The sequence below is a fragment of the Physeter macrocephalus genome, chromosome 1, assembly GCF_002837175.3.
Source record: "Physeter macrocephalus isolate SW-GA chromosome 1, ASM283717v5, whole genome shotgun sequence".
Classification (NCBI taxonomy): Eukaryota; Metazoa; Chordata; class Mammalia; order Artiodactyla; family Physeteridae; genus Physeter; species Physeter macrocephalus.
Genome location: NC_041214.2, coordinates 87,683,857 through 87,696,430, shown reverse-complemented (window position 1 = coordinate 87,696,430; position 12,574 = coordinate 87,683,857). Strand labels below are relative to the sequence as shown.

Here is a 12,574-nt window from a genome sequence, read left to right as displayed (position 1 = left end):
CACAGGGAGATCAGCTTGGTGCTTTGTGACCACCTAGAGGGGTGGGACAGGGAGGGTGGGAGGAAGGCTCAAGAGGGAGAGGATATGAGGATATATGTATGCATATGGCTGATTCACTTTGTTATACAGCAGAAACTAACACACCATTGTAAAGCAATTATACTCCAATAAAGATGCTAAAAAAAAAAATTCGTCATCAACTTCTGTGGCCAGGGCCCGGGGCTTCCGGGCTTCATGGTGATTGGGCGCAGTGGGGAGCAGGAGGCCCAGCTCTGTGAGGCGGCTGCAGGGAGGGAGGGAGGCCTTGGGGCAGAATGAAGGGCAGGAGCTGTGGGAGACGGGAGCCCAGAGAACCTCCACTCCCCAAGCGAGCATAGGGCACCGGCCAAGAGCAGCCCACTCACCACACTTCAGTACAGGTCAGAGAGCCGGCCGTGAGGACTGACCCCTCCTTTCCTCCAGTGAGCTAGCAGCCAGAGGAAAGGTGTGGGTGATTTATTTTGGAGACATAGGGCAGGGGCGGTGGAGAAGTCTGCATCCTGCTCTGTACCTGGTCCCCAGAGGAACGGACACCTAAGAGGCCGAGAGGGTGGAGGCAGCCGGGATGTGCTGGGATGGCTAAGGCCAGAGAACCAGTCCATACTGGAGAAGGGAGTTGGGGGCCTCCCTGGCTAGAGGCCCTGGCTGGTTCCTGACTCTGGCTCTGAGTGGAATCTGCCATTCCCAGTGGCAGGGGGATGGCCTGGGGCACGTAGGCCTCTGACCACCTAAGAGGAAAAAACTAATCGTCAGCAGCAGGTGTCTATCAGAATCCAAGCCTCAGCAGGTGCAGGGCTGTTTGGCTTTATTTAAAAAACAAACCAACATCTTTCATTAGCATTAACCCAGCGGTGGCCCCCTGCTGTCACCTGACAATCAGACTCCCACAGGTCACACCCTCAGCAGGCTCACTGTACAGGGTTACACCCTGGCCCAGGGCGGCCACACAGAAATACATTTCTCACTGCACAGATCTCCCTTAAAAAAAAAAAAAAATCAAACAATCATCAGGTCAGAGAAGAATCACTTGCTCCCCCAGTGAAGAGGGTACACACTGGGTAGCCGAAGCCGGCTCCTCCTGGCTTCTCACAGTGGGGCGGGGGCCAGGACTCCTCAGGACCGGGTGACCATGGCGGGGACACTGCCGGCGGCCTCGCTCTCTGCTGAGGGCGGAAGGGATCCATCCCAGCGCCCACGGGTGGCCGCGAAGTGCTGGGAGCCCAGCCTGTCATCAGCATCCCCAGAGCCCCCGCAGACTGAGATGCAAATAGCTCCAGGCCCACGCGGCTCCCCGTCTGCTGATGAGGGTGGCTCGCTCCTGTTTCTTCTCTTACTTCTTACTTTTTTCAGGGAGCAGAGTTCAGAGTAAGAGCTGGCAGTTCTGGAAACTTTTTCTTGCTCCTCAGACAACCGTGGCGATCATGGAGACCTGCTCCAGACACTTTCCACTGACTCGAAGGGGATGGGAAGGAGGGACCCTTCCTTTGGAGCGAGTGGCCCTCGGGCCCAGTCAGTGCACGGCTGGGTGAGGAGACCCCGGGCTCACAGCTGAGGAGACGGAGCTCCTCTCAGCACTTCACCTGGCCTGTAGCTCCTCTGACAAAGAGAATGGCATCTTCCCATTCCCAGCCCTTCAGAGGGCTTCGTGCTGCCTTAGCGACCTGGGCCACCTGCTGCTCCAGGGCCTGGAGATTACTGGGCTGCCCTAGAGGCTGAACCCTTCAGTCTGGAGGAAACTACCGCTGCTAGAGATACAGGAGTAGCTCCAGAGCAGTGGACATCACGCTGGGGTAGGAGGGGATAATCTGAGATGCCACCTCAGGGGAGCAAACACAGGAGGCGGGATTCCTGCTGTCCTGGGCTTAGCCCCAGGACAGAGCCGGGTGCAGCTGAATCACCAAAGGGCAGGGCACACAGAACACGTCCGGTTCTGAGGCCTGCTGTCCTTACCACAGACAGGTATTTAGGCAAGATTTTAGACCCCCAACCCTGTGTCAAGCCCCCACCTAGTAAAAGTTCTTAGAAGCACTTCCTTTGTCCTAGGACCCCTTGAGGGTTTCACCTCTAGGGCCCAGCCCTGGCCTCCCTGCCCTCCCCAGCCCAGCACAGTCAGGGGTCCGGTGGTCTGGGCCACACCGAGCTGTAGAGGACAAGGACAAAGGGCTGCGTGTGCCCAGCAGCTCCGCCTCCTTGGGGGGTCTAGCTCCAGCCTCATCTGGTGATGCCTTGGTGAACAGACACAGCATCCTCAGGCGGGAGGCTGGCATGGGGAGTCCAGAGGACAGACGGAGCGGGGGCTGACGGGAGGTGCTGGCTGTGGTGTCCCTTCTCCAGAGGGGGAGGTGGGAACTGTCAGGGAGGGGCCGGCAGGCCTGTCATCTCAGCAGGCCCCCTGGGCGGCTCAGCAGGGCAAGCTCCAGCAGAGAGGGCTGTGTGGGAAGCTCGGGTTCAGCCTGTTTCCCTGGCAACCGGTCTCTTCCAAAGCCAAGGCTTTGGAAGGCTCCCACCACACGAGGATCCGTGTGGTGGGAGCCTGCAGATCTGCAGGGCAGCGGCTGTACCAGTCTGTGGGTGGGACGTGACTGGGAGGCGGGCCAGCGCACCGCCTCAGGTAGCGGAGGGACAGGCGGCGCCGGGGAGGCAGCGGCTGGGTTCCAGCAGGAGGGAGAGACCTGCTCAGTCCAGCTGGGGGACTTTGCTGTAACATCCCTCTTTATCCCGCTCTGGAGCGATCACAGAAGCTTCAGTGTTGGAATTGCAGCCCTGGGGAGCTCTGTGGTTTCTCACGCTTCCTCTCCCGGCACAAGTTTCCCCCTGAGCGGTGTTAACTGGATTTACTGAGGAGAACAGCCTTATTTAGGGAGATTTCTGAAGAGGTTTCCATTCCAAGGGAGGGCGAGGCTTGCCCAGAGCGGCTTCAGAGGCAGGGCTGGAGGAGGCTGGCCGTGAGGGCCAGCGGGGGCAGCAGCAGGAGTACGGAGGCCCTGGAGGCAACGATCGCTGAGGGATTAAACACAGGCAGCGGTTAAGGCCTCCGAGTGCCGAGAGCCGTGTTTGTGGCCCTCTGGCACTTATGTGCAGGACTAGATGGGGCGTATTTTGGGGCACTAAACTCACCTCAGGCTCCCTCTGGCTACCCTATTACAATTTTTCTTTCCCCTGGTTTCTTTCTTTCTTTCTTTTTTTTTTTTACGGTACGCGGGCCTCCCTCTGTTGTGGCCTCTCCCGTTGCGGAGCACTGGCTCCGGACGCGCAGGCTCAGCGGCCATGGCTCACGGGCCCAGCCGCTCCGCGGCATGTGGGATCTTCCCGGACTGGGGCACGAACCCGTGTCCCCTGCTTTGGCAGGTGGACTCCCAACCACTGCGCCACCAGGGAAGCCCTCCCCTGGTTTCTTTACATATTCATTTCTTTCACAATTATACTACATGTATATTTAGGCAGTTGCCCGAATCCTCTTTGGGTGACTATTTTTAGCATTTATAATCATTATCCAGGTCTGTCTGGGTTCCACAGCCAGTGTTTCAGAGCCTCCCAGGACACTTCACCTTGATCGTCTGCAAAGACCCAGAGTGCCCTTCAGTTCACTCAAGGTTTTGGGTGAAAGGCTTAGGAAGATGCCCGGGGAGTATGCCCACTCTTTCTCTGTGGGGTGTGAACCCGCCTGTCCCGCCCTACCTGAGCCTGAGCACTGCTGAGACAGCATCCCTTCCAGAGCTGCCATGTAGTCGGGGCCTAGCCAGTCACGGTAAGTAGTTTTCTCTCCCACAGGTACTGCCCGGAGGGTGGCATCCTTGAAAAGCAGGTCTTGGCCATGATAGTTGGAGGAGTCGAACATTGTGAACCCATTCTTATTGTGGTCATCTCCAAACAGGTCCTGGAAGCACACAGCAGACCTGCTTTGCATCTGGGCTCACAAATGGTCACCCGGGTATCACTTGCCACTAACTGCTTTATACACCAAGGAGCAAGGAAAGTCAGGTGCCAAGACTCTGATTTGAAATCATAAGCTTGACAGCCCATTGACCTCTGTTACCAAAGCAGATTTGGAGGAAAGAGATGACCATAGCCACCACAGTAAGACAGCCATTCAGAAACATCACACCAAACCAGCTCTTGGATACAGAACTGAAGCCTGAGCCTTACAGGCAGAAGGACCCAGAAATGAGATGATGTAGTTGAGATTACCGAGGGGTTTGCTACACCTGCTCAGCACTCCTCAACCTCCTCTACCAGGCTTCTTCACTCTCTTATGGGTGTCCTTTTCCCCAAACCCAAATGATTTCATAAGAGAGCCTTTTGTTCTGTCACTAGTACCAAGAAGGTACTAGGTGAGTTGAATATCCTTTACTAACCCACCCTCCTAGCACCCAAGAGATTCTTGCAGCAGCTGTTGTCTTCCCTTGCTGAGGGTCCTCAGGGTGAGTGTGCTATGACTCCCGCCCTGAGAGAGTCACTAAAGAGGCCAGAAGGGATGTGAGAAATTGTGAATACATACAGGACATCAGGAGAACATGGACGAATGCTTATGTCAGCTTTTAAATACCAATCAAGGGGGAAAGAAAGAGTAAGGTGGTTATTGATCTTTCTGGGGGGACTCAAGGATCCTCTTGAGGATCTGATGAAAGCTCTCAGCCTTCTCCCCAGAAAAGGGCACATCTACACAGGGCTCTTCCCCCACATCACTTCAGAAGGTTTGGGGACCTGTGGGGAAGCCCAGGGACCCAGAGTCAAGAACTCCTGGGACAGAGGGACTCTGTGGGGAAGATGAGAGCAAACATCATTTCAAAGGTTACGAACTGGCCTGGAGAGCCAGCTGGCTCTGCGAGTCTGTGGAGCTTATGGGTGGAGGGAAAGGAGGTCAGTTTCAGCCTATGTCAGGTCGGGGGTGCGTACAGCAGGAGGTTGGGAACCAGGGGCCCTGCTGTCAGACAGCCTGGGTTCAAATTTTAGGTGTGTTTTAGGTATTTGTTTTTAGGCCAATAGGATTTGCTGATGCACTGGAAGTAGAGTGTGAGAGGAAGACAGGAGTCTGAGCTGACCCCTGAGGAAATGGAAAGGCTGAAGCCGCTATTCACTGAAGTGGGGAAGACAGAGGGAAAAAAGGGAGTCCAACTTTGATTTGTTCAGCTCAAGATGCCTGTTAGAAATTGAAATGTCAAGTAGGTAGTTGTTAAAGGTACAAGTTTGAGATTAAAGGGTGGGACTGAAGCAGGGCTGAGGATGTACACTTAGGAGTCATCAGTATATAGACTGTAGTTAATGACCTGTGGCTGGACGAGATCGATACGGGTGTAGGTGCCGACAGAGAAGAGGGCTTAGGATTGAACCCTGGGGCACTCCGGTGGTTACCAGCCAGGGAAACGAGGAAGAACCAGCAAAGGAGACTGGGAGGAGAGGCCAGAGAGGTAGGAGGAGAGCCAGGCAAGCGTGGGGCCCTGGGAATCCAGGGGGGGAACTGCGTCCAGGAAGGAGGTGAACTTCAGGAAGAGGGAGAGCTGCAGCCAATGCTGCTGAGAGGCCAGGGAGAGGCAGACTGAGAAACAGCTCTATTCAGCAACATGGGTCACTGCGACCTTGACCAAGGCAGTTTCAGGGCCCTGGTGGGGCCTCTCCAGAGTTGTCTCCATCCTTGAGAGAGACCAGGAGAGGAGGAATTGATGACTCCAGAGTAGAGATGGCTCTTTGAAGGAGTTTTGCTGTAAAAGGGAGTGGGATTACGGCTACAAGGGGATGTGAAGCCAAAAGAGGGTTCATTTGTTTTTACGAGATGGTAGAAATAACAGCGGGTTTGTATGTTGGTGAGAATGGTCCGGCTGAGAAGGGAAAATTAATGATGTAGGTGACAGAGGGCACAGTGGTGGGAGGTATGGCTTCGGCTAAGTCAAAATCACAGAATTCCCCTCAGGCTTCCTCAGTTTCTCCTGAAGTCTGCTCCAGGTAGACTGAGGCAACCCGGGGGCTTGGCTCCCCTCTGTCACCCTCCTCCCAGTGAGGCAGCCCCTGCCCTGGCTCACCTGGGCCTTGTCCAGCAGTCCGTACACAGTGAAGATGTTGGTGTCCGGCCGGACCATGACAGCATGGGACGGTACCTGTGCCAGGTTGCAGGCTGCGAACTGGGTCACCTCGGCCCGGGCCCCATTGGGACACAGCAGCTCGTAGTCCTCCGACGCGAGCTCAGCAGCCCAGGGCTCAGCATTGTGGCCTGAGGGGATGGAGCAGAGGCAGGGAGAGGACTAGAGAGAGGCTGCTCTCTCGGGGATCCCCAAATCCTTGGCTGGGGAGGGGAGGTGATATCTGGCCAGCTCCCCAGTCCTCTCCATTCTTCAGTTGCTCTGCTCTATTACCAGGGTGAGAGAACCCAGCTGGGCTCATAAGGTTATTCGTAGGGAATAGGAAGTATGCACTATGTAACTCTGCACTGTACGATCACTCCCATTTTACAGGTGGAGAAACTGAGGCTCTTAATCACTCCCCGGCAAAGAACTCCATCTGTGTGTTACAGGTCTCAGGGTGGGATGGGCTCCTCCCCTAAGAGCTGAAGTTCTCAAGCCAGAAGAGGTATAACATCAAGTATGGATCTGTAAGATGCAGTTTCAAAGGCCCCTCCTTGCAAAGAATCTCATCAGGTAGGTCTAGAATGGGGCCCCGGAATCTGCATTTTAAACTAGCAATCCAGTCATTCTGATGCAGGTGGTTGGTCCGAAGGCTTCCTGACAAACACTACTCTTAGGAATCACATTATTTTTATGTCTTCCTGTATTTCCAGGAGGAACTCCAGGTGGGCTCACGAGCACAGATAAAAGAATTTGAGTGGCCCTGGGAGGCGGTCGCCTCACTGCAGGTGAACCTCACGAGGGCCCCGCCTCCTCCCCGGCCCTCAGCCCAGGACCACAGAGGGCACAGGCTGGGACCAGGCAGGGCTCACAGCTCCTGCAGAAGCACGCGGTTCCCTCCTTCTCGGGGATGATCCCCACTGTTCTTGGTGGGAGGTTGGCGGTGGGAGGGGCGTATGGCAACAGGGCCTGGAACCCTTCCAGCTCTGTTGGGGCAACTGGTCTACAGCTTAGTGACTTTCATAGGCAGGGTGGGATCTGAGTTTTGAAATACTGACTGATGTTTTTTCCCTGCATGTCTGGCTTTCCCTTCGCCAATGTCCTCCTCCCCTTCGGGCCTTCTGCCTTTCTGCCCCGAGTTCCTGGGAAGAGATGCGTTAGGACAGAGTGGAGAAGACTTAACCTCCAGTGTCTGGGGTTTCAAAGCCTGGGGTGTAGGCAGGGTACATAGAAAATGCAAACAATAAAGTGTTGAAGGGAAACAGCTTTCAGTCTTCAAAATGGATAGATTCCCTGAGGAGGGAGAAGAGGATGGGGCAGGGGAGTGATGCACGGTCAAGGGCCTGCACCTCGATAGGACCTCAGGTGGGGGCTGAGCGGTCCTGGAGGAGTTCCTGTGCTCTTCTTCCCGGGTGGAGCCCAGGAAGGTGACTGCAGAGAAAAAAACCACCTGTATGATGTGAATGGGGGTGTGCCCTGCCTCACACAGCTTGGGGGCTGCAGAGTGATTTCCCTGTGCGTGGCATTGACCTGCTCAGGACCAAACACCAGATGCTGATGTGAACTGATAACCCTGGGGAGAGAGGCCCCTGCCACCTCTACCCACACACCTGGGTGCCACATAAACACCCCAGAAGGTGTTCTCTCCAAATTGATTGAGCTTCTACCATTTCAGTGGAATGGGGATTTGGATTCCAGACAAATAAAGACTATCATGTGACCTGTGCATTTGGATATGTGGCCTGAGGTCTGTTCTTACCACTCGGCCTTTGGGGCTCCTGGGATCCCCAAGGGGCAGAGCCTTCTAGACTCTGTCTTTCCCAGCTGCCACTTGGCCCACAGTCCCAGCACCATCTAGCGCCTGGATTCTGCTGGAGATGGGGAACAGCCCCGCCAGAATCTGGCCCTGCCGTGTCCCAGCACCATCACATACCATTTGTGTTGTCGAAGACAGTCGTGTGCTTAACGAAGGCAACGTCCCCTGCATTCTCAGCCAGGCACCTGCCACACAAGAAGCCAAGACAGGTGTCGGCAGAAGGTCCCGCCCCCCCCTGTGCCTGGCCCCAGGACCACCTCCCCACACCCCTCCCGGACCGCCAGGTACCTGAAGGCGCCACTGTAGCCGTAGTACCTCTCCTGGCTGTTTCCCACACACTTGTTGCGGCCTTGCTCGTCTCCCACGCAGAGTGCACACAGCGAGGATGGGTAGTGCTTGGGGTTGTTCACGGGCACACAGCTGGCGCTGAAGAACTCACTCACCGCTGGGGCAGAGGGGAAGGGCTGTGCTGAGGGGCCGGCAGCAGAAAGGGTGGCCAGCGGGGAGATGGGTGGGCTGCTCCCCGCACAGATCTGCCCACTGGCCCGCCCCATGGCTCAAGGCCACCTGTCCGCTCCAGTGCCCACCCAGCTCAGAGTGGCGTGTCTCCTCCTGTGAGGATCACAGGGACGGGGGCATTGCAGACGTTGTCTAGATACAGGAACCCCCACTGACAACCCCTGGTAAGTGGCCGCCCAGCCTTCCCTTGAACTCCCTCAGGGACGGGGAACTCGCTACCTCATAAACTCTTCTGTTCCAGTCAGAGCAACCGCCCAGCTGTCTAGGAGTGGGAGCAGCCAGTTCTAACACCTTACATGTGCTTGTGTGGGTGGTTAGAAAAAAAGTGTGTTTTTTTCCCCCGAGGTGTCAGCCAGGACAGAGGTGTGTGCGCCACCAGCTTCCTCCTGCCTTCCCTTCACCAGGAATGTGCATGCTTTAACACCCAGGGAGGGCCCTGCGTATGGCATATGGTGGGTGCCTGGTAAACACGTCTTCTTCAGCACTTATACAGATGGCTGGCCACTTTCCAGCAAGGTCCCCCAGATGCCCAGGGGGACAGCCCATGACTGGATGGTGGTACAGCCAGGCCCAGGGCCAGTGCAATCGCCCTGCTCCGCATATGCCCATTGGAACTATTCCACTCTGAGTGAGTAAGTGGGTAGGGGCACTGGCACCTTCAACGGAACCAGACACCACTGACGGTCTCAAGTGTAGCCAAGAATATTCCCCAACCTTCCCAAGAGCAAGGGGCACGTCAAGGAGGAAGAGGAAATCTCTCTGGGGCTGCCTTCTGTGGGTTCCTGCTGGGAAAGGACCCCCGCCCTCAGAGCTGGCCCTGACGCCAGCCAACCCCTTGCACACCTGAGTGTCTATAGAGGATGGTACCTGTGAGGACGTCGCAGTCCCTGGGCCGGATGAAGCCCTTCTGCACAAGGGCGCCCACGGGGATATCCCAGCCGGCAGGGCTGCCGAAGCCTGGGTGGCAGGAGCGCTTGCCCCGCAGCTCGTCCAGGGTGAAGGCATAGGAGCTGTTCCGCTTCACCACGGCCACCACGAAGTACGAGTTGCTCCTGTCCTCCGCTGGGGGAGGGGACACCAGTGAGGCCCCTCATCTAAGCCGAGGCTTAGTGGCCTCGGCTGAGCAAGAGTCAGGGCCGGATCCTGACGGGGCGCTTCTTCCCTCAAACCCGTTCCCTCTTGCTGCTCTTGACCTCAGAGCAGTGGTCCTGGCCCCATATGCCTCTACCCGCTGGTACTAGGCCCTGGCTGCCTGGGCTCAGGAGCGCCCAGGCCAAGGGCTGGGTGGGTGTTCAGGGAGCACATCCAGCAGCGGGACCCCTGCATGTCCTTTCATTGCTGAGAAGCAGCCCGTGGGGCTCCACTTTTCAGCATTCTGTGCACCCTCCAACAGTCCTCACCCTGAGGAATTTGTTTCTTTCCTTACACTCAGGTGGTATTTTTCTCACCTCCTGGGAGAAAGGTGGAGGCATAGCTGAGGCTGCAGAAGCGCCTTCCCTAAGATGAGAGAGTTTTCACGTCCACGTGGAGGAGACCTGAGGTCACTAGACCTCAGCACAGAGCACCTGGGCCTTGGCCCAGGCCACTGAGAAGGTGTTCATGAGCCGATGGGAAGGAGGGTCCCAGGGCCACCTTCCGTGAGCCACATGGTCTGGAAGGAAGAGGCCAAGGAGGCTTTCTAGTTCAGGGCTTGGCAAATTACTCAGCCTGTTTTTGTACAGCCTGAGTTGCAAGTTAAAAATAATTTTTATATTTTTAAAGGGTTGTTAAAAAGAAAAAAAGAAGAAGAAGAGGAACATGCAGCAGAGTCTGAATGTGGCCTGCAGAGCCTTAAGTGTTTACTCTCTGACCCTTTACAGAAAGTTCTCCAAAGCCTGCCAGACTTCCAGTGACTGGCTGGGCACACTGTGCCCGGGGCCAGAGTGGCTTGCCTGTGATAGACAGCAACTGGCCCGGGGAGAAAGGCTCTGATGAGTCGTTTTTATAAATATAAAAATATCAACCACCTCCCAGCCGAGGCCAGGTGGCTGGCACCTGCACTCACGGGCATAGTGCTCCCCAGCTGCTGGAACCAGGCCGTATATCTTCCCTGCTGTGTAAATGTCCTGGCCCTTCAGGGTCACAGCGTCGATCTGCCCAGCCTGCAGGGGGACAGAAAGAGTGGCCAGGCTAGAGTGGGCCCCAGGTCAGCTCTGGGTGTCGGGATCTGACAGAGGTGCCAAGGCTAGGTCTCCTGGCGACTTTGGCCTCAGGCTCCCTTCCTCTGGGAACCCCATCTTGCCCTATCTGCCCCTTCCTCTCCTTGTGAAGATGGGCAGGCAAGAGAGGTGCTTGGAGGACCAGAGGCCTGAAACAAACCACCACCGGCATTCCCATTCATGGGTGTCTTTCAATCTCTCAGCAAGTGTTTTCTGAGGGTCTCCTGTTGCCAGGCCCTGTTCTGAGCAGAACCTAGCACAATGCCTGCTCTCATGCTCGGTGTGGGTCTCCCCACGGCTTGCCAGCCTCAGAGACCTGGGGCACTGTACTGCATTCCCAGTATCTGGCCAAGGGCTGGCACACAGCACGAATGCAATACATATTTCTCAAATGCGTACGTGAATGGATGAATGAGCCAGGTCTGAAAAGACGGCAGACTCAGGGTCTGTGGGAGGAGGCTCCAGGGTTGAGGGATAGAGCCCTGCCTCCGAAGCCAGCAGGAGGGGCCCAGGACCCTCCTCCCTCGGAAACCTCTAGAGCCCTCCAGGTCACCTAAACCCCACCCCGCATGTCCAATCTGAAGTCTCCGGACAGGTGGCTCCTCAGACCCTGCCAAGAGGTTAACTGATAACCAAGCCATATCCCAAGGGAAGAAGCTGGGGCCCCAGGACAGAGGGCACACCTGCACCCCAGGAAGGTGCCCGATGCTTTCAGGGCCAGAGGCGTGAGGTTATGACGATGGAATAACGGGCAGTGGCATTGACGTTTTGAGCCTGGAGGGTGCCTCTCTGGGGGACCCCATTTGCTCCCACCCAGACCTTCTCCGCAGTGGTGTGGTGCTGGGGAGGAATCCAGACCCTAACGCACAGCCCAGGGGTTGGGCCAGCTGACCCTTCCTTGCCTGCATCACTGTGGTCAGGCAGGAAATGGGTGTTAGAGCTACACTGGACATCACCTCTGAGAACCTTAGAAGTTAGAACTGAGGATCTCTGAGCCTTTGGCTGGGGTTCTCAGGGACCCCCCCAAAGCTACTCCTCTCCCCACAGGCCCCTGCGCAGCCCCTTGGCCCTCTGTGAGCTCAGGTGGAGAGAAGGATTGTGCCTGGAGACAGCTGCATCTCCCTGCATCTCTCCCTTCTCTGGTGCCCCTGGAACAGCCGCTCCTCCACAGGACAGCCTGCCCAGGATTAGGAAAAGAGTCCCCACCGCTAAGTACCCCTTCCTCAATTCCCGCTGGGCTCCCCTCCCTCGGTGCCACATCCGGCTCTCATCAACCCCTGGGGATAGGGGCTCCCCCGCCCTTCAGCTGGGTGACCTGGGGCAAGTTACTTCCTTAGCCTCTCCCAGCCCCAGTCTCCACGTACGATAGTAATCATACCCACCCCACAGTGTCATCGTGAGGATTAATTGAGGAAACCCACATGAAGGCTTAGCACAGTGCGAGGTACATAGGAAGTGCGTGCTTATGAGACTGTTAGTGTCACGATCCCGGGCCCCTGTACTTCCTGCCCACTGGCCTCTTCTCAAGCCATGTGCTGCCTGGCTGGGGCAGGGTGGACGCACCTGAGGGGCTGTGACTTGGCCTGCACTCGGGGACCACCTTGAAAAGGGCTCCTCATCATCAGGCCCCATCTAGTAGCTCTTGAAAAGCAGGAGGAAATGAGTCCAGGAACCCAGGGGGGGAGGAGAACCCTGTAGGACTTATCCCTGACTGCAGGGCCTCGGGCGCGTCTCCCACTCCTGGACTCAGTCTCCAGTCAGAGAAGCGAAGCAGGACAGAGCTGAATGGGCTTTCAGAGACACGGCCTGTGCTTTTAACTACAGGCGGCAGGCATAGTAATGAAGGCTTAGTCAATTTAATGGGCCATGACAAGCTTACAGCCTCTTCAATAAGTGGTGCTGGGAAAACTGGACAGGTACATGTAAAAGTATGAAATTAGAACACT

At 56.4% G+C, this 12,574-nt stretch overlaps 1 protein-coding gene across 2 annotated transcripts in view; it reads right to left on the bottom strand.

Moving 5' to 3' along the window:
- Positions 1-881: 881 nt before the first annotated feature.
- Positions 882-12,574, bottom strand: part of MELTF (melanotransferrin) — a 27,243-nt gene continuing 15,550 nt past the window's right edge. Inside the window, exons 10-16 of one of the 2 annotated variants that reach the window (XM_007115232.4) lie at positions 10,475-10,571; positions 9,298-9,492; positions 8,200-8,356; positions 8,029-8,096; positions 6,057-6,244; positions 3,718-3,916; positions 882-3,039 (exon numbers count right to left, since the gene is read on the bottom strand). In XM_007115232.4, coding sequence (XP_007115294.1) covers positions 2,957-3,039; positions 3,718-3,916; positions 6,057-6,244; positions 8,029-8,096; positions 8,200-8,356; positions 9,298-9,492; positions 10,475-10,571 — 987 coding nt within the window. In that variant the 3' untranslated portion in view covers positions 882-2,956. Of the gene's footprint in view, positions 3,040-3,717; positions 3,917-6,056; positions 6,245-8,028; positions 8,097-8,199; positions 8,357-9,273; positions 9,493-10,474; positions 10,572-12,574 lie in introns of both variants that reach the window. The other variant, XM_024124442.3, reaches the window with a different exon arrangement.